The 18,288-nt window shown below is 38.4% G+C and overlaps 1 protein-coding gene across 2 annotated transcripts in view; it reads left to right on the top strand.

Annotated features, from left to right (window-relative positions):
- Positions 1-18,288, top strand: part of RAD51B (RAD51 paralog B) — a 363,878-nt gene that overhangs the window by 329,540 nt on the left and 16,050 nt on the right. The window contains exon 11 of one of the 2 annotated variants that reach the window (XM_081937737.1): positions 10,100-10,285. The exons of the other annotated variant lie outside the window; for it this stretch is intronic. Within the exon in view, the coding sequence (XP_081793863.1) occupies positions 10,100-10,122 (23 nt within the window). The 3' untranslated portion in view covers positions 10,123-10,285. The remainder of the gene's footprint in view (positions 1-10,099; positions 10,286-18,288) is intronic. 2 annotated transcript variants of the gene reach the window in all.

Here is an 18,288-nt window from a genome sequence, read left to right as displayed (position 1 = left end):
CATTTTAGTTAGAGCCCAACATTCGGCTCGCTATCTGAATCTGGCATGTGAAAGTTAGCCTTCCAGCACACTGACCTTGTACCTTAACCAGTTCCTACATTTCTCTGCTTCCAGTTATTTCCAGCCAAGCCTTTTTATAGCTGGTCCTGTGTGAAGCTTTTCCTCTGAGTTCCCCTCCCTTTTCTTAATTTATGGCCCTCTAAATATCTCCGTTTTTTTGCTAATTGCCAAAGATGGTCACTTTCCTTGGCTATGACTTGACTGCCTATTTGTCTCCCCCTCATCCAGCTTGTTTCATTGTGGGGTATTTATATGTTCCATGCTCTTTTGGGGCCTCTTTTTCCATTAATATCATGCTCTCCCATTGCCCAGAGGTTCATAAAATTAATTATTTGTATGTACCACCGAGGTGAGAATTTCTTATGCCATCATTTTCCAGTCCACTTCTAATGACATCTGTAAATCCTGTTTGCAAGTTTAAAAACGGTATTTCTTGGGGTTGGGAATTACAGTGCAATCCAGTCAGTAGGAATAAACAGATCTTGACTGAATCAGATCTTCTAGCTTGCTATTTGATTACCTTTGAGCCCTCTACCATGCAGTAGTTGAGAGCCATGCTACATTCTGCCCTGGCAACACTGCATTTGATTCCCATTCATTATTCCAAGGTTTAACTGGACCTACTGGATCAGACCTTCAGTAATGGCCACAGTGTCCATTCTCTCCCTAAAGAATCCATCAGGAGAGATTCAGCTGTCCTTGTCAATTGGATTACACTGGGTTTTAAAGCTAAGGAAATACAGGTAGTCCTTGCCTTACAACAGTTTGTTTAGTCACCATGCAAGGTTTACAACAGCACTGAAAAAAGTGACCTATGACTGTTTTTCACACTTACAACCATTACAGCATTCCCATGGTCAAGTGATCAAAATTTGAATGCTTGGCAACTAGCATCTGTTTATGACTGTTGCAGTGTCCTGGGGTTGTGTGACCCCCTTTTGTGACCTTCTGATAAGCAAAGTCAATGGGGAAGCCAGATTCACTTAACAACCGTGTTACTAATTTAATAAGCCCAGTGACTCACTTAGTAACTGTGACGAGACAGGTCGTAAAATGGGGCAAAATTCACCAACAAACGTCTCGCTTAGCAACAGAAATTTTGGGCTCAATTCTGGTTGTAAGTCGAGGGTTACCTGTGGATCTGAATAATCTTTTCAAAAGCAACTCAAAATTGGAAGTCTTAAAGGGACAAATTATTTATCATGAAAACCATCGAAACCAAATCTAAGGAAAAAAGGAACAGCTAAAAGTTCACTGGTGTTTAATCGGATGAAATGCTGTTTCTAGGATATGTTGGAGTGTATGCAGTGCATGGAAACTGCTGTACTCAACCCCTTCTACCAGTGGTGGGATCCAAGTTCATTAACAACCAGTTATCTGCCCTAATGATTGCTTCCAACAACCAAGTTTGCCAAACTGTTCAGAAAATTAACAATCCATTCTCCCGAAGTGGTGCAAACTGGCTGAATCCCAGCACTGTCTTCTACCATATTAAAAACATTGTCAGCCTTTATATTAACTCATTAAAATCCAAACTCTTAGCAGTCTCCAAGAATGGGCATACTGATGCCTGTGTCCACTGTAACTCTAGGTATTTTTGAAAGGGCCAACTGTCACAGTCATGTTCCAGCCTGAAGAAAAACACCTGGAATTGCTGATTGTGGCAAGCCCATGGGATTAACAACAGTCCATTTCAAGTAGAACATACTGTTGTGCTTTTCATAAACCATGGTTCATTTTCAGAATCCCTAAATCCTCTACCAAAGAGAGTCTGCTGGATCACTGTGGCGGAAATGTGACTGTCTTTACTCTGGAGTATAATTTATCCTAGCTCATTGTAATATTTTAAAACTGCTTAGAAACAGAAAGAATATAAAAATAACTACTCAAATTGAAACAAGTGCTGTTGGTAGCAAATGCCAAGCATCCTGATGTTTGCTTCTTGGGCTGAGAAGACTATTGCTCTGCATCATTTTGTCAGAGTTGGGCATTCAAGGATTTCTGTCTGGGCTTCTGGCCAAGTGAATTTCCATGAATTTCATCTCATAGCAACAGTTGCCATTAAATGGTACATAAAGCAAACATACATTCTGAGCAGATTTTAAAAAAAGAGATACTCCTGATTTATACATTGTGTTTGCATTTTAAAAATGCACAGACCAGAAACTGTAACTGGCTTCCTAAATTGGTAATCTTTTTAAAGCCATATTTTCATATTATTTCTGTTTAGTCATTTAAAATCCACACTTGGTGAAAGACCTGGGATGTGTCCCATGTTTTCTGTACAGCTAACGTGCTCTTTGTAGTAATGAATGCCAAGCAAGTAAGACACAGTGGAAATCAATCAAGCTTCTTGGAAACTATGACAGAAATAAACGTGTTATTCCTTCATCAATCCACACATTGATTTTCATTTCATCCTTGCATTCCTTTTAGGGCAATTTTCCCTAAGCTAGGTGTCATCCAGATCTATGAACTTCAAAGTCCAGGAGATTTAACAATTGCTACATAAATTTGGGAATCTTGGAATTTGAAATCTACACATCTGGAAGGTGCTCAGGTTGAAGTGGCTGTTTTATGGGGGGAAATATAATTTTTCAAGCTGTATGATTTCCATTCACATTTTGCAGCAGATTTTATCAGCAAATGAATCAAGGGTTTTGTTATATTTTGTTCCTAAACATCAAGTTCTCCTACTGTACCAGAATCAAATGTAGGATACTAAAAAGAAAAATTGTAGAAGCATGCAAGCACAGCGGTCTCTTCTCGATTGCAACTTTAGGATGATTGTGAAGAATTACCCAATAACGGAATTACAGTTTTGTTTAGTACCAGCTGGTGGTTATGAGCTGGGAGGAGTGGTAATTTAAAATCTCATTGGTAGCCCCTTCCTTCCAAGAATTTCTCAGTAAATAATAATTATGATAGGCTGCAACTAGTCTCTTACACACCCTATCTCTCCAGAGCATTTCTAATCCTTCTGCCAAGATCTTCTTTTCAGACAAGTTCTTAGAAATTGGGAAGATATTTGGATCAACCATGAGCACAGCCACTCTCCCCTCCCCACTCAACAATTGTAATGGTATGTGGGAATGACCTTGGGAGAGAGGGAGAAGAACCATTAGCAGGGGAACAATTAGATAAAAGGCAGCTGAGCTTGCAAGAGCACTGCGGTTGGGATAACCATGTCAGAAGGGACTTTCCCTAGTTTTGGGGGCTGTAAATGAGATGGGGAAGAGATGTATTTTCAGATTTGCAAAGATTTTGTTAATGCAACCTTACGGTAAAGCATCTGGGCATGTTCTCTGTCTGGACTACCTCACAAAGCTGGCATCAGCTGAAACTGCCTAATTAGGAAGAAGCAGAACCACTAGGAAATAGTGTCTCTATGCTTAAACCTTTATAGGCATCCCAGAAGGATTTAATAGTATTGAAGGCTATAATAGTATTGAAAGATCCAAAAGAACTAGGAGGGGTGGGGTGTGTTTCCTCCATCCATCCTAACAAAAATAATTTAAAAAGTTAAGTTACACACACATACACACCTGGGAAAATCATTGTCAGCTCTTTGCCTAAATCCAGACTCTAAGAGCTCAGAATGTCCATTTCATCCCTGGAATGGACAGTTGGATATTAGCCAGTGGTGGGTTGCAGGCGGTACGCCCCGGTACGGGCATACTGGAGCCAGCCCAGAGCACCAGATACCGGTACGGTACGGTGCTCCGGAGGGCCCACCCGCCAGCCCGCGCTCCTTACTGATGTTTAAAGGCTTCTGTGCTTCTGCGCAGGCGCATGGTACATACAGCGCCTGTGCGACGCTCCACGGAGCAGCTGGAGCATCGCGGAGGCGCTAAGACGCATGCATGCATTGCGCGTTTCTGCACGCGCACTGCAACCCATCACTGATATTAGCTGATATTTGCCAAAGGTAGTCAAAGCAAGAGATAGTTTCTTCAGAAGGGGGCAGTTCTCTCTTAATAAAGTATTATTTGTCTCTCAAATCCAGCTCCAGTTTGTCCTCCAGGAAGGGCAATGGATCAATGTTACTGGAACAGACCCAATAAAACAGAAGTTTCCTATTCACATCCTTAGTCCAGAAGATTCTCTGATGGTTTCTCTGGGTTTATTTTAACATTTGCTTTACCTTATGATTTACCTTAGCATACATTTGCCTTTGTAAATAGAGTGGAGATCAGGGGATGTTTATTTCAGGACCCATGATAGTTTAAGGAATATATGGCATTGTTTGAATTGCCTTTTTCTTATTTTTTTGCTTTAACCTCTCCTGTTTGTCAGTTGGAAAGAAATTTGATCCTGTCTGTTTTCTTTTGAGAATGGCAGAAATTAACACAATTGAAAGGCAGTTTAAAATTAGTTTGTGAGGGATTGAGGGCTAGAAATAAAAATAAAACTATGCTGTGTGGAAATACTTTCAGTTTTTATCTGGTGAACGTTTTCAATAGCAATTAAGCTTTACTTTTATTTCAGGTTCTCTGAATCACCCCATCATATCAAGAACAAAGAATCTTTATGGGTACAAAATAGCTTTTTTTTAGAAATCAGCAATGATGTTGAATAAAATACATAATGCAAGGAATCTCTTTGTTTCTGTTGTGAGGTTTGGGTTTGTTGGGCGTTTTTTTTTTTGTCAGGAATGATTGAATTAAATCTTCAAAATGCAGTTTATATGCTTCACTTCTCTTCAGGAAGAGAAGAGCGATCTGCCAGACATATGTTCTGAGCGTGCAGAGTGATATGATGTAAGTAAGGATCCTGGAAAAAATATTTAGAGGAGGGCTCTATAGCACTGATTCTGTGTCAGATTTACTGCCTTTGCCTATGGCAGTGATCTTTTTTTTTCCAGGAAAATTGCTAGCTTTTACCATTTTTTTTTCAATCTTGAATAATAAACAAGAGTTTTGAAGGAGGGAGAAAGCCAAGAGAAAGTCAACCCTATTAGTCACACAGCTGCACTTCCTGTCACAAATGTCCTCTGTGGAGTAATCTGTTCAAATATGCCTATTTTCTGCTTTATTTTTATTCTGTTTGATCCTGCCAATATTTTAGTTTTGGAAAAGGAAATCAAAGATGAATAGTATTCAATAGAAGAGAGTATATGTAGCTCAGGATTGAGCTCCGGAGTCTTTAATGCTCAGTTGTTTGCTTGCAGATGTTTCATTATTCAACTAGGTAAGGACACATTTTCTAGGAAATAAAACCCATTGAACACTATGACCCAGATTTTAAAAAATCCAATTAAGATTGTGCTCACATAGGTCCTTTTATGTACCAAGTGAAATTAATTGTTCTACTTCATTCCAGTTTGATTCATCAAGGCTTTTTGTAGAGGAAGGCATTCCAGACAACCTCTCTGCCTTCTCTTCAAAATGCAGCAAGTAATGATAAAAGTCAATGTTCGTCATTCTCTAAAATTAGGGTGTTCCCTTTTAGCCTTATCTGATGCAAGGCATATTGATGAACTGATCAGAATGTCTTGGATCAGCTGATTGTTCATTTTGCTCACAGGAATGCCGTATCTGGTGGCTCAGTGGTTAGAATGCAACACTGCAGGCTAACTCTGCCTACAGCCTGGATTTCAACCCTGACTGGTTCAAAGTTGACTCACTTTTCATCCTTCCAAGCTCGGTGAAATGAGGAACCCAGTTTGTTGGGGGAAATATGCTGACATTTGAAAACTGCCCGGAGAGTGCCATAAAGCACTAATGAAGTCTAAGTGCTATTGCTATCTTAAATATATCTAGGCAATTCCTGAGCAATTTCTTATTGAAACATGAATGAAGAAGAACACAGTCCAAATGTAGTGTTTGTAAGGTATAATGTTTTTGCACAAAACCCTAATCTTACTAAGAGGATCAGATTTTAAGATATTCATCTGAACTTGGTAGACAGATTACACTGCCGCATTTTCTGATCATTCTTCTTTATTCTTTACTTGTTCATGTTAAAAAACAAAACAATGCCATTATTTCCTTTCAGCCAAAGATTATATTAAATGTTTGGTGTTAATATCTTGTTCAGCAAGCTAATTGGCTATTTCAACATCTTGTTTCAAAAATATTCTGATCTCCATTTTTTTTTTTAGCAAATTGGATGAAACTTGATTGGTCTATTAGAATCAGTTATAAAAAGTTTGTTACAAGAGTTATTTTAAAAGAAAGGAAAGCAGTGTGCAATGGTATATAGAGGACATGGATATCTACTTAATATAAGTTGTATTCTATAATATAGAATTTAGAATGGGGACAATAAGAGACAAAAATAATATGAAGCAAAACATGTTTTAAGTTTGGATTATCTTCTCTAGTTAGCAGCTTGCTCACATTTTTCTTAACATCAGCACAACAATCCTGTACTTGAAAGTCTGTAGCCATTCCTTGCAAATTTGCTGTAGTGTAATTCTGTACAGTAGAATAAAACTTGAATACAATAGGTTGTTTCCTTTTCTGTGTATTGGGAGCACAGAGAAATACATAGTAAAAGTGGCTCCAATATTGCAATAAAATACACTGACCGCATTAAATAAAAGCCATCCCTAAACTGCTTTATTTTTCTAGGTTTGTTTTCTATGTATGTATCAGTGGTGGGTTTCAAAAATTTTTAGAACCTCTTCTCTAGGTGTGGCCTGCTTTGTGGGAGTGGCTTGCTGGCCATGTGACTGGGTGGGAGTGGCTTGACAGCCATATGACCGAGTTGGAGTGGCTTGACAGTCATGTGAGTGGGTGGGCATGGCTGACTTGTAAAATGTGGTGAAACTCACTTAACAACGCTCTTGCTTAGCAACCAAAATGTTGGTCAGAAACTCTGGCATTTGAAGCACGCAAGTCTTAAAGCTGTCAAGTTACAAGACCCTTACACCCCTAACCCTTTAGAAAAAAAACCCCAGGGGTGTTCACATTTGATAGCTTTAAGACTTGTGGACTTCAACTCCCAGAATTCCTCCTCCAGTCATATTGGCTCAGAAACTCTGGCATTTGAAGCACGCAAGTCTTAAAGCTGTCAAGTTACAAGACCCTTACACCCCTAACCCTTTAGAAAAAAAAAACCCAGGGGTGTTCAAACTTGACAGCTTTAAGACTTGTGGACTTCAATTCCCAGAATTCCTCCTCTCGCTCTTCATCTTGATGACGTGCGGACGGGCAGTGGGAGGGAGCTGGAACTGGTTCTAAATGGCACTGTAAATTTGTGGAACCTCTTCTATAGAACACGTTAAAACTGGCAGGAATCCATCCCTGGTATGTATGTATGTATGTATGTGTGTGTGTGTGTGTGTGTGTGTATGTATGTATGTATGTATACACACACACATACACACAAGTTGGGGGACTAGAGAACAGATTGCATGTATGTATGTATGTATGTATGTATGTATGTATGTATGTATGTATACACACACACATACACACAAGTTGGGGGACTAGAGAACAGATTGCCACATGGCGTAAAATCCCACATCAGAAATGACAAAGTCTACATTACTGTTGGATCTTAATCCAAGTGGCCAGGCCACCTAGGAAGAATGCTTACAAGCCCATTTTGGAACAGATGTTAGTCACTGGCTTTTATAACCCTCTCTATTCTGCCCAACAAGGTATTAGTGAAAGGAAATGTCCTGTTTGGGTGGCTGCATAAATAACAGACGAATCAATGCAGTTTACTTTTTGTAATAACAAGGCTCTGCATTCTTCATAAGTAGTGAGGTTTACATTTGTATGTAAATTAGTGGTGACGCCATGTGCTTTTCTTAATTTGCACACATCTTGCAGTTCAGATACGGTGATTCTAAGCCACAGTTTACAAGCAAATGCAAATTATAGCTTTTACAACCAATGAGGTTCTGTAACAGCTTTATATAAAATTATATTGAAATACTATGAAAGGTTGCTTATGTGTGTTGAGCAATGCGATTTGTTTTTTTTTTAATGTCCATATGTGCAAATGGCACTAAAACTCTTGTGCCTAGTAAGCCAGACTTCTCCAAATAGATGCTATCCTGGTTAGGTGAGGATTATGGGTGTTATAATCCAGTGCATCTGGAAGACACCAGGATAGAAAAAGCTGTTTTCAGACTTTGCTAACATCAACTGCAGGATAAATTTCTAGCTTATACATCTCAGGTTTTGGTCACATTGGATGAAAACTCCCGTTTTCATTTTATTGATTAACACTGTGAGCCTACTGCCAGATTTTTCTTTTATTCCTATGTTTTACTTAAGTGTTTTGTACTGTGCTTTAAAAGGCATTAATTAAATGGAGGCCAGGATCTTAAAATTTATTTTAGGCATATAGAAGTTGGGTTTAGACAGCCCAGTAGGAAATTTTATTCTTGTTCCATTACATAAGAGAGCATTTCCCAAAGGCATATTGGAAGCTCCTTCAGATCAAAAAGTGGCCCAACATATGGAGTGTTGGGCTATGTTTATGAAATTAGTATCGCAGGTATCATTGGTCACATGAGACCATTCATGCATTGCTTTGGATACTGGCTAGAACAATTTTATTACTGGATTCTGAAGATGTGAGGCAGACAACCTAGTGAAGCTCCATATGGGTCAGACAGCACAGATTCTTCTCTGAACCCCTTTGCTTATTCCATGTCAAAATATAAAGATCAGCTTCTTGTGCCAGACAGTTTTTTGATTCCCATCTCATGCTGATTGACAGTGTTTTTGTACTAATTGTCTCATTGTTTTTACTCCATTGTTTTGCTTATTGGCTTCCTTGGGATCCTCTTGGAGAACTTGGAAGCATATGCTGCCTTTGTCTTACAATTACTATTTGTGTAAAGAACAAGCTTGGCCTACCAGTTGGTGTTTGGTTAGTTGGTTTTGCAATTAAAGACAAACAAGAATCAAAGATGTAAAATGATCTACAGGGACAGGCCAAAGGTTCCCTCAGCCAGCACCCTGATCCTCTTAACAACCAACTACTCAAGAATCTATTTGCAATAGCAGTCTCAACTCAAGTGCTCCATCTAAATTGTTTGCATTTAGTTTGCTGCTTAGTAGTTTACAATTCCATGTTTATGTGACATTTCCCAGATACATTGTCTGCCTATAAATCTTGGGTCTTTCTAGAGCAACTGGTTTGTTCTTGCCCTTAATTGTATAACAGCACGTTAACAATTTGCGACAGCGCCTAGACATTAAAATAGTGGAATCACAGAATTGAAAGGGACTGTTTTAATGATCAAATCCTCTCTGCTCAGTTTAAGGAATCCAAATTAAAGCATCTTCAGTAGATGACTGCCCAACCTCTTGTGTATATCAGCCGAAAGAGTTGATCAGCCCATTGGTGACTGGTTCCATGTCAAATGGCTCAAATACATGTCTCTGAGCCGATAACAATTAAAACAGTAAAAAATAAAAGCATATACAATGTAATATGAAATAGCAGCCGATTGTTCCAAACAGCTAACCAATGCTTTAGCTGGAACGAGTAACAGACTTTCTAAAAAGCATCCAAGCTCCCTATGGAAACCAGTTGGGTCCATTAGATGCCTGGAATGAGCCATTTGAATAGGCTACCCTACTGTGTAGAGGAGGGAAGCCATAGAATTGGACGTTCAGCAAAGAATGATCCGATCATGGCAACGGAGAAATAAATTACTCCTTTTTCCAAAATATCTCGATTTCATCCAATATTATGTGTTCTGCAGATATGATAAGTATTCTCACTACTTCTTCATTCAGATCATTAAGAAGCATGTTGAAGACATAGAAATCAGGGCCGAAACTTGTAGACTCCCTCTTGAAACAAGTTTGATGTGGAAACACTGATGATGACTCTTTGAGTATGAGAGCTACCTATATATATTCATTTAACAGCATTGTTATCCAATCCATGTCTTAGTAGTGGTCATCAGAATATCATTTGGTACTTTGTAAAAATGTTTTCTGTAATCAAAATATAGTATATCTAGAACATCTCCACAGGGAAAGATGTTAAGCTGGCCAAAAATGTGTTAAATTTAATCTGGTAAGACATGTTTCTAACAATTCCATGGGCCTTTGTTTTCAAGGGGCTTACAGATATATCTCTTAGAATTTTCTCCCATATTGATGCTAAGCTGTTCTGATCATCTTTCGTGGATCTTTCCTTTTACAAAGAGGAACAGCATCTGCCTCCTCTATTCATCTTATTAACCAGTTCACCAGGCTATTAGCAATACTGTAGGATATAATATGCTCCTGGATATTTGTCCCAAGTAAGTACAGTAGGTATTTTTGACCATATTTCAGTCAACCTCAAATTTCCATTCTGCATTTTCTTGCTTAAGGATCCTGCTTGTTTTTAATATTTTCCATGTGTTGTTTTTTTTGCTGCAATCAAAATGCTTGTTTCATAAAGTACATTTTAATATCATAAACTTGAAATAAGATTTTTTTCTTGATGCTGAAATTGTGTATGAAGATTTTGGAAGCGTGCTTTAACAGTTGATATCAATCATCCAGTTTATAAGTTTCCTGTTAAAATATGTTTTTGTAGAATGTCTGAAAATAAAGGAGACTGTCTAGAAACACAAGAGGTGACCATTTATTTCTTGGCATAAATACTAATTGTACTTGTTAGCTGAAGACAACAGTTGTAGCAGGGAGGTGGAGAAAGGAACAACTGCCAAAAATCTTAATAAGGCAACAGTATCTTATTCTGCTCCAACTTAGAGTAAAACATTCAAATCACAATGGTTTCCACATTTCTGCTTTTTTACTGTCTTTAATTATATTCTTTAGCCATTGGCATCTATCATCTTTTCAAGAAAATGATTGTGAAAAGTTTTCCATTAGTCACTGGTATTGGCTTAATCTTTTGAGTTTTCAACACTTAGTTTCTTAATGTAATACTTTTTCTATAAACCTTCCATCTAGCACCAACATTCAGAAAACATAGAGTAATAGTACATTAGTACAGCATAAGAAAACTTTGTATAACAAAGCTATACTGATGCTGTGTCCTTACCTTTCCATAACTAGAGACTTCCAAATATATTGTGTTCAGTTCCCAAAATTTGGGGCACTTCTAATTCTAGTATATTCTCCATTCATAGCACAAATAAGAAAAGCTCCACCGTGTCTTAGATTTAGGATATGAATGTTTTAAGTGCATTTATATAAAGATGAGACAGCCAATTCTTACTAGATTCTTCAATGCCTTCAATAATGATCCAACTTTTAATGTACTGCTTGAAAAGTTGGGATACATTCAGAGATGCATCTGCCTTAGAAATAGCCCTTGTTGAACTGTACAGCACAGTCAAATATCAGTATAGGAAATGTTTTAAGACATTTTGTATTATGTCACAAACAGTTTTCTGTTGATTTTTACATCTTACAATGTTTTATAAAATTTGCCAAATTTCAGTTCAATGGGACTCATGGATTTTAGATGTATTCTGTAAGTGGGCCTGTTTTGATTGATGCACCGTTTCACCCAATTGGGGGCATAATGGCTCAGCAGTTAAAGAGGCTGAGCTTGTCTTCTGAAAAGTTGACAGCTCGGGTTTGAGACCCAAGCGCCAGCCAACAGGGTGAGCTCCTATTACTTGCCCAGCTCCTGCCCATTTAGCAATTTGAAAGTATGCAAATATGAGTAGATAAATAGGTACCACTTTGGTGGGAAGGTCACAGTACTCTGTGCACCTCAGCATATAGTCATGCTGACTACATGACCACGGAAATGTCTTCAGATAATGCTGGCTCCCTCAACTAAGAAATAGAGATGAGTACCACTCCCTACAGTCGGACTTGATTGGACAGGGGAAATCTTTATCTTTACCTTTTTACCCAGTTAAAATGAGAGTTTTAGTAGTATACCATGCCATTTTGTTTTCTCCTCATTTGCCTCTTTTAAGAAATCATAAAAAAGTTTTAGAGTCTGTCATCAGACAGCATTTCAGCCTTCTTTTTTCAGAAACAGATTTGAAGTTGTTTCCACAAATAAAATACTGAAGTTTCATCATGCTGAATTTTGAGACTTCTGCAAGTCCTGATATTCCCAGCCAGACCTTTGCTAGAATATGATTTCTAGCAAATAAATCAAGCTAAGAGGGAATACGATTTTCTCTTCCTACTACAATGCATTCTTCTCATCTCAAATCCCATGCTTTTCTTGCCATCAAGTGCATCTCTAACAGGACTTTGGCTCATATGCAAGAGCAGACACACAAAAGCAAAGTCTGTAAAGAGTTAATTCAGCTTCAGGAAAAACCGAGGAAGAACACAATTTCTCTGTCTTAATAAAATACAGGTGATTTTACTGGAGGACCAAAAAAATCCAATTTGGGACTGCAGCAAGCATGTATAAACAAGTACAGAGTGCTATGGAAAAATGTGCTATTGAATAATGAAAAAGCAGTTTGGAAAAGCAGAAGTGGGCTGTACTAAGGGTTTATGAAGAATGTAGCAGTCTCTGGCTGAGGTTTACCTTAAAGTTCACAGGTGGGGGGAAACTCATAAATCGTACATAAACTGTTCCTCTGACAATCATGAAATTAACTTCCAGTGTAATATAACAAGAATTTAGTCTTGATGTTCCTCTCGCTATGTTTCTCTTTCTCCCTAGCTTTTTTCTGGGTTTGCTTTAATTTAATATGGCGGTATGTGTGCGCATTAAGGCTTAGTCTTAGAGTAGACCCATGGAAATCAGTGAGCCATAAGCTACTCATTTCCACTGACTTGCAGGGGTATATTTCGGACTCAGCCCATAGATAATTTCTCTGTCACTTCATGTGGTAAAAACATAAGAGAAGCATGCATACATATTTAAGCACATGACTTTTATCACTCAGCTCCCCAATATAAAAAAGTTGGCCACATGCTGTTTCCTCTGCTTCAGAGAAGATGGTATCAATCATGCTGATATCGGGCTTAACATGAATATACTGTAAAAGGAAGATATGACATGCCCTTTCCACTTTCCCCGAGTCAAATTTAAAAGTATCTTTGCGGACATGCTCTGTAAGGTTTCAGGCTTGCTCCTGCCCCAGAGAAATGGAAAATGGATCACAAATCCATATTTTTAGTACTACAGATTAAAACCTTTTTGTAGCCAACCGGAGATCATGGGGAGCTAAGGAGACATTATTTTTAGGTTTTTTTGGCTAGCAGAAAGGATCCTGGATGAAGAAGCATGACAAAAATGGACTACAAGTAGTCCTCGACTTACAACAGCTCATTTAATGACCATTCAAAGTTACAATGGCAATGGGAAAAGTGACTTACGACCATTGCAGCACCCCCGTAGTCATGTGATCATAATTTGGCTATTGGCAAGTGGTTTATATTTATGACAATTGCCGTGTCCTGGAATCCTGTGATCAGTTCTGTGACCTTCTGACAAAGTCAATGGGGAATCCAGATTCACTTAACAACCATGTTGGTAACTTAACAAATGAAATGATTCATTTAACTACTGTGGCAAGAAAAGTCATAAAATTATTGAGTCTGTCATCTGTACCTCTATAACTGTCTGGTTTGGCTCTACAACCAAACAAGACAGGCACAGACTTCAACGGATAATTAGAACTGCAGAAAAAACAATTGCTACCAACCTGCCTTCCATCGAGGACCTGTATACTGCACGAGTCAAAAAGAGGACTGTGAAAACATCGACAGACCCCTCACATCCTGGACATAAATTGTTTCAATTTCTACCCTCAAAACAACTCTATAGGGCACTGCACACCAGAACAACTAGACACAAGGACAGTTTTTTCCCCAAATGCCATCACTCTGCTAAACAACTAATCCCCACAACACTGTCAAATTATCTACTAAGACTGTATTACTATTATTCTTCTCTTCCTTCCTAGTACCTATCTGTTCCCACTTGTGACTATAACTAGGTTGCTTGTGTCTTTAAAATTTATATTGTTTCATTTGTTTCCTAGTATAATTCGGTTGCTTATTAGTAACCTATAACTATCAGTAAGTGTTGTATCTTATGATTCTTGATGAATGTATTCTATTTTATTTTTCTATATGTACACTAAGAGTATATGCACCAAAGACAAATTCCTTGTGTGTCCAATCACACTTGACCAATAAAGAATTCTATTCTATTCTAAAATGGGGCAAAACTCACTTAACAAATGTCTCACTTAGCAACATACATTTTGGGCTCAACTGTGGTCGTAAGTCGAGAACGGCCTGTATTTTCTTCCCAGGTTCAGCCGCTTGTCTTCCCTTTTTAGGTTGTTCTAAATCCTCCTTAAAGTTATGCTTAGTTGCTTCTCTGAAGTGTCTGTGCCCCTGATATTGCTAATGGCTGTGCCTGCATTCTGCTTAATCATTCAGACTGCAACAGCTTATTTTGTACTAGCTTCTGAAACAGCTGTGATAGTTTATATAAGAACTTCCTTTTAAAAAAAAGTTTACTTCACAATGGATTGTTGTACTTATTAAACAAAAGCTACAGTTGAAATGCATTGGGTAATATTTGGTATCTGTAGAAACAACAAGGAAAGGGATGGAAAAAAAGTAATGCTTTTGATTAGTCATTTCTTTATTTACTTCAAGAGTATCTGAAGACAGAACAACTTACAAATAATAACATAAAGTTCAAATATTAAAAAGGTAGTAACATAAACAATGACAAGACCAATTATGTCATATGTTTGGACAGTAGAATCTTGCAGAATTTGTGTCTGTAAATGGCTCTAAAGCAGGGAGTCTCCAACCTTGGCAACTTTAAGCCCGGCGGACTTCAACTCCCAGAATTCCCCAGCCAATTGGCTGGAGAATTCTGGGAGTTGAAGTCCGCCGGGCTTAAAGTTGCCAAGGTTGGAGAACCCTGCTCTCAAGAACCATTTTTTCATGGCTCTTCAAAACTAATAGGGAGGGCTGGTCTGAATATGTGGAGGAGGCTATTTCTAAGACTGGGCCCGATCCCTGGGAGGACCTGAGTATGGAATCTCTGAAATTTGTATGACCCGCCCTCCCTCTACCACTATGTGTCTATAAAATAGTAATAAATGAGTGTACACAATCTCATCCACCCCAAAATAACTTTTCTAAAGGCAAAAAAAAAAAAGGACAGCAAAGATAAGTGTCAGAAAACAGGGATCTTGGAACATATATTCCAGGCCAAGCTTAATATGATTGGTTGAAAACAAGCTACAAGGCTAAGCATTGTAGGATTCTGTGCCCATCATATCTGAAGGGTGTTGAGGGAGGCCAGGTTAGGACTCATCTGTGTCCTTAATGAAAAAAGAAGCTGTATTTGTTTCAGTTGGGAAAAAAGTTCTTACAGTAAAACCTTGATTCTTGGGACTTCCCTTACCCCCATTCAACAGAATTTGAACACAATAAATGAAACTACTGGTATTACTTCAGACTTCATCCCCAAACAACAAAGTCTGTTGTTTCCAAAGCAAAGCAGTGTAATTTACACTTTTTACATTAGTTTCCATCATTTGCATATTCACACAGTTGCTTTTACATCATTTATATTATCACTTGCATGACATAAATTATGCAAATATGATAAATTACATCGTTAACATAAACCTGGATTTAACAGACAGATTTAACCCTCTCTAAAATTGTTAAGTGTTTGCTATATCTTTGTGCCTTATAGAGCACATTAATTATGCTTTCTAGGGGCTAAAGAATAAAAGAAAGAGAAAGCTTTTTTTTTGCTTTTGCATGCCTGTTTAATCATAAAATACAAACCTTCATAGTCATTTAAAATAATAATAATAATAGAACAAACACAAGTAAAGACCACTGTAGACGCTTCAAAATGTTACTTTTATTTACTGGATCTTGATATTGTGTATAACTTTTGTACTCTCATATGGCACAACATTTACATTTATAACAATATACATTTTAGTAATTATATATAACTGTGTGCATACGTGCGTGCATGCATACGTGTTGCACAATTTGAACAGATGGAATTCTGACAAAGTCTTTTGACTTACAACGGACTGAGAACAGCTACAGATTAATGCAAGATAATCTTTTCGGCACAAAACTGCAGGAAAATGGATGAATGGTTTGAAATAACACAAGGTTGCTTTTCTTTGCTTTGGAAGAATTGCAGGAGACTTCATAAACATTGAATTAAAGATTCCTTGCAATACTAAACCATGTTGGCCGAATACTGATCCGCGAATAATGGTATTTCCATAACGCCAAAAGGCAACAGTCACTAAAAAAGAAGACAACAGCATCCCAGAAGGAACCTGGTAAATACAAACACATTTTTATTTAGAAAAGAAAAGCATAGCAAAGGAAGAACACATTTCCTAGGGTACAGAACTCAGAGGTCACAAGGTCAGAGAGACTAGGCTACTCATGCATATCTTTCATTCTTTCCACAGTTGGGATTGCTCTCAAACAGGCAGCGATTTAAAGAGTAGTTTTCATTTTCTCACCCTTTCCTAGCCTTAGCCATTGCATTCAGAATCCTATTGAAAGCTTCCTTTAAACAAGCATGGATCTAAACAAATGAACCCAGTGTGCAAACACAATGGGAGATTTGCTCGTAGGCTTGAGTTTTTTGGGTGGTTGTTTTTGTGTTCAAAAGCTTCTTGGTTAACTTAAATCCAGAGCAGTTACAAGCAAGCACTTGCCAAATTTCAAGTAATAAAATACTTATTTTAGGACCAGCATAAGGAAAGAGGACCAATCTCAACCCCTACTGTAGAATGTAGGATCGCACAGGCATTATGCTGTGGAGAAGACCATTGCAAAATCAGAATTTCCAGCAATGTGATTGTACCAGGCACAAACACAATTCTCCTTCCCAAACCACTGGGGGTGGGGGATATGCAGAACTGGGGAGATGTCAGTTCTGAGAATACAGAATAATAGGTAGATAGAAAAGGAAGGAGATGATGATTCAAGGGAAAATAGACTGATCCACCTTCCTTTCTTCTAAAAGGAAGTTTGGTAGTTACTTCTTAGATTACAGTTACTAGATTAGAGTAGGGAAAACCTAGAAGAAAACTGGAATGGAGAAAATGGCACTTTTTGAAGACTGTTCCAGCTATATATTTCCACCCATCTCATCAAGTCATCTAGAATAGGCGTGGCTCCAGGCTTCATCTATTAAACAGTATCTTGTATGGTACCTAGGAAGTATATCGTCTCGGTGCCCTGTGGAATGTCCACAAGATATTTGTGCAGTTCCCACTCTCTGACCTTTCATAGACTATTTAAGGCAGGGGTGTCCAAACTTTTTTCAAAGATTGGATGAAGTGAACATGCTGGAGGGCCGAACATTTTTCCGAACATTCTTTGAACAATTACAATTAAATGCAAATGAATTATTTTATGCCAAGTTAATTGCAAATGGCATACTTTTCATTTCATAACATTAAGATCAACTGACAGCTGAGTTTTCACAATGTATTTTAAATAAATTTAAAAAAAAACTTACCTGCACTAATGTGAAGGGTGAAACTGAGATCTGTACTGCAGCAAATAGGCTCGGTCTGGTACAAAGGCAGTGGTTTTGATGCGCAAAATGTCACGCAGATGAGGGGCATGAATGAAATCAACACTTTAATTGCGTCCAAAATGAAGATTTATGCCCCATTTTCCCAATGAATCATTATTTTGTTAAAGAGGAAGCAAAATATGTGAGTTTTGTTGTTGTTGTGCCCAAGGAAAGAAACCGGGAACTTGAGTTACTCCCTTCAATTCCTTCTCACCCGCACCTCTCTTTCATTCTCTACATCGCTAAGATGTTAATAAACTTCCCCAAAGTTAGACGCGGCAAATATGCGAGTGCGCACACACATACGCTTATTGATACCCTTTAAAAACCTTCCGATATTTGTTTATAGCGGCTCGTGTGAGCTTTAATGGGCCATCTCCTCTTTTTTCTTTTTCTTTGGTCTCTTCAAGCTGAGAAGTTAATGCGTGGCTGAATATTTCCTCCTTCCTTCCTTAAAAAAAACAAAAACAAAAAACCAACCCACCTTGGGGGAAGGTTCCTTGCTTTTCGCCTGCCAGACCTCTCCGAGCCCGGAGGAAAAGCTACAAGTATCCTTTGGCCCCGTGCTTCACGTACTGCACCTGCGCCGCCTGGTAGTTTGCCCATTTCGCAGCCTGTGTTGCGAAGGCTATGGCGCGCGTTCTTCGGCGATACCCGTGAGGCTTGGTCTCTCGTTTCCTCAAGGGAGACAGAAGTTTCCCCCTTTTCTTTCATTGTGAACTTCAACCCCCAGAATTCCCCAGCCAGCTTCCGATGCGGCCC

This window comes from Natrix helvetica, assembly GCF_964273705.1.
Source record: "Natrix helvetica genome assembly, chromosome: 1".
In the NCBI taxonomy this organism is placed as follows: domain Eukaryota; kingdom Metazoa; phylum Chordata; class Lepidosauria; order Squamata; family Natricidae; genus Natrix; species Natrix helvetica.
This window is presented reverse-complemented; position numbering and strand designations above follow the sequence as displayed.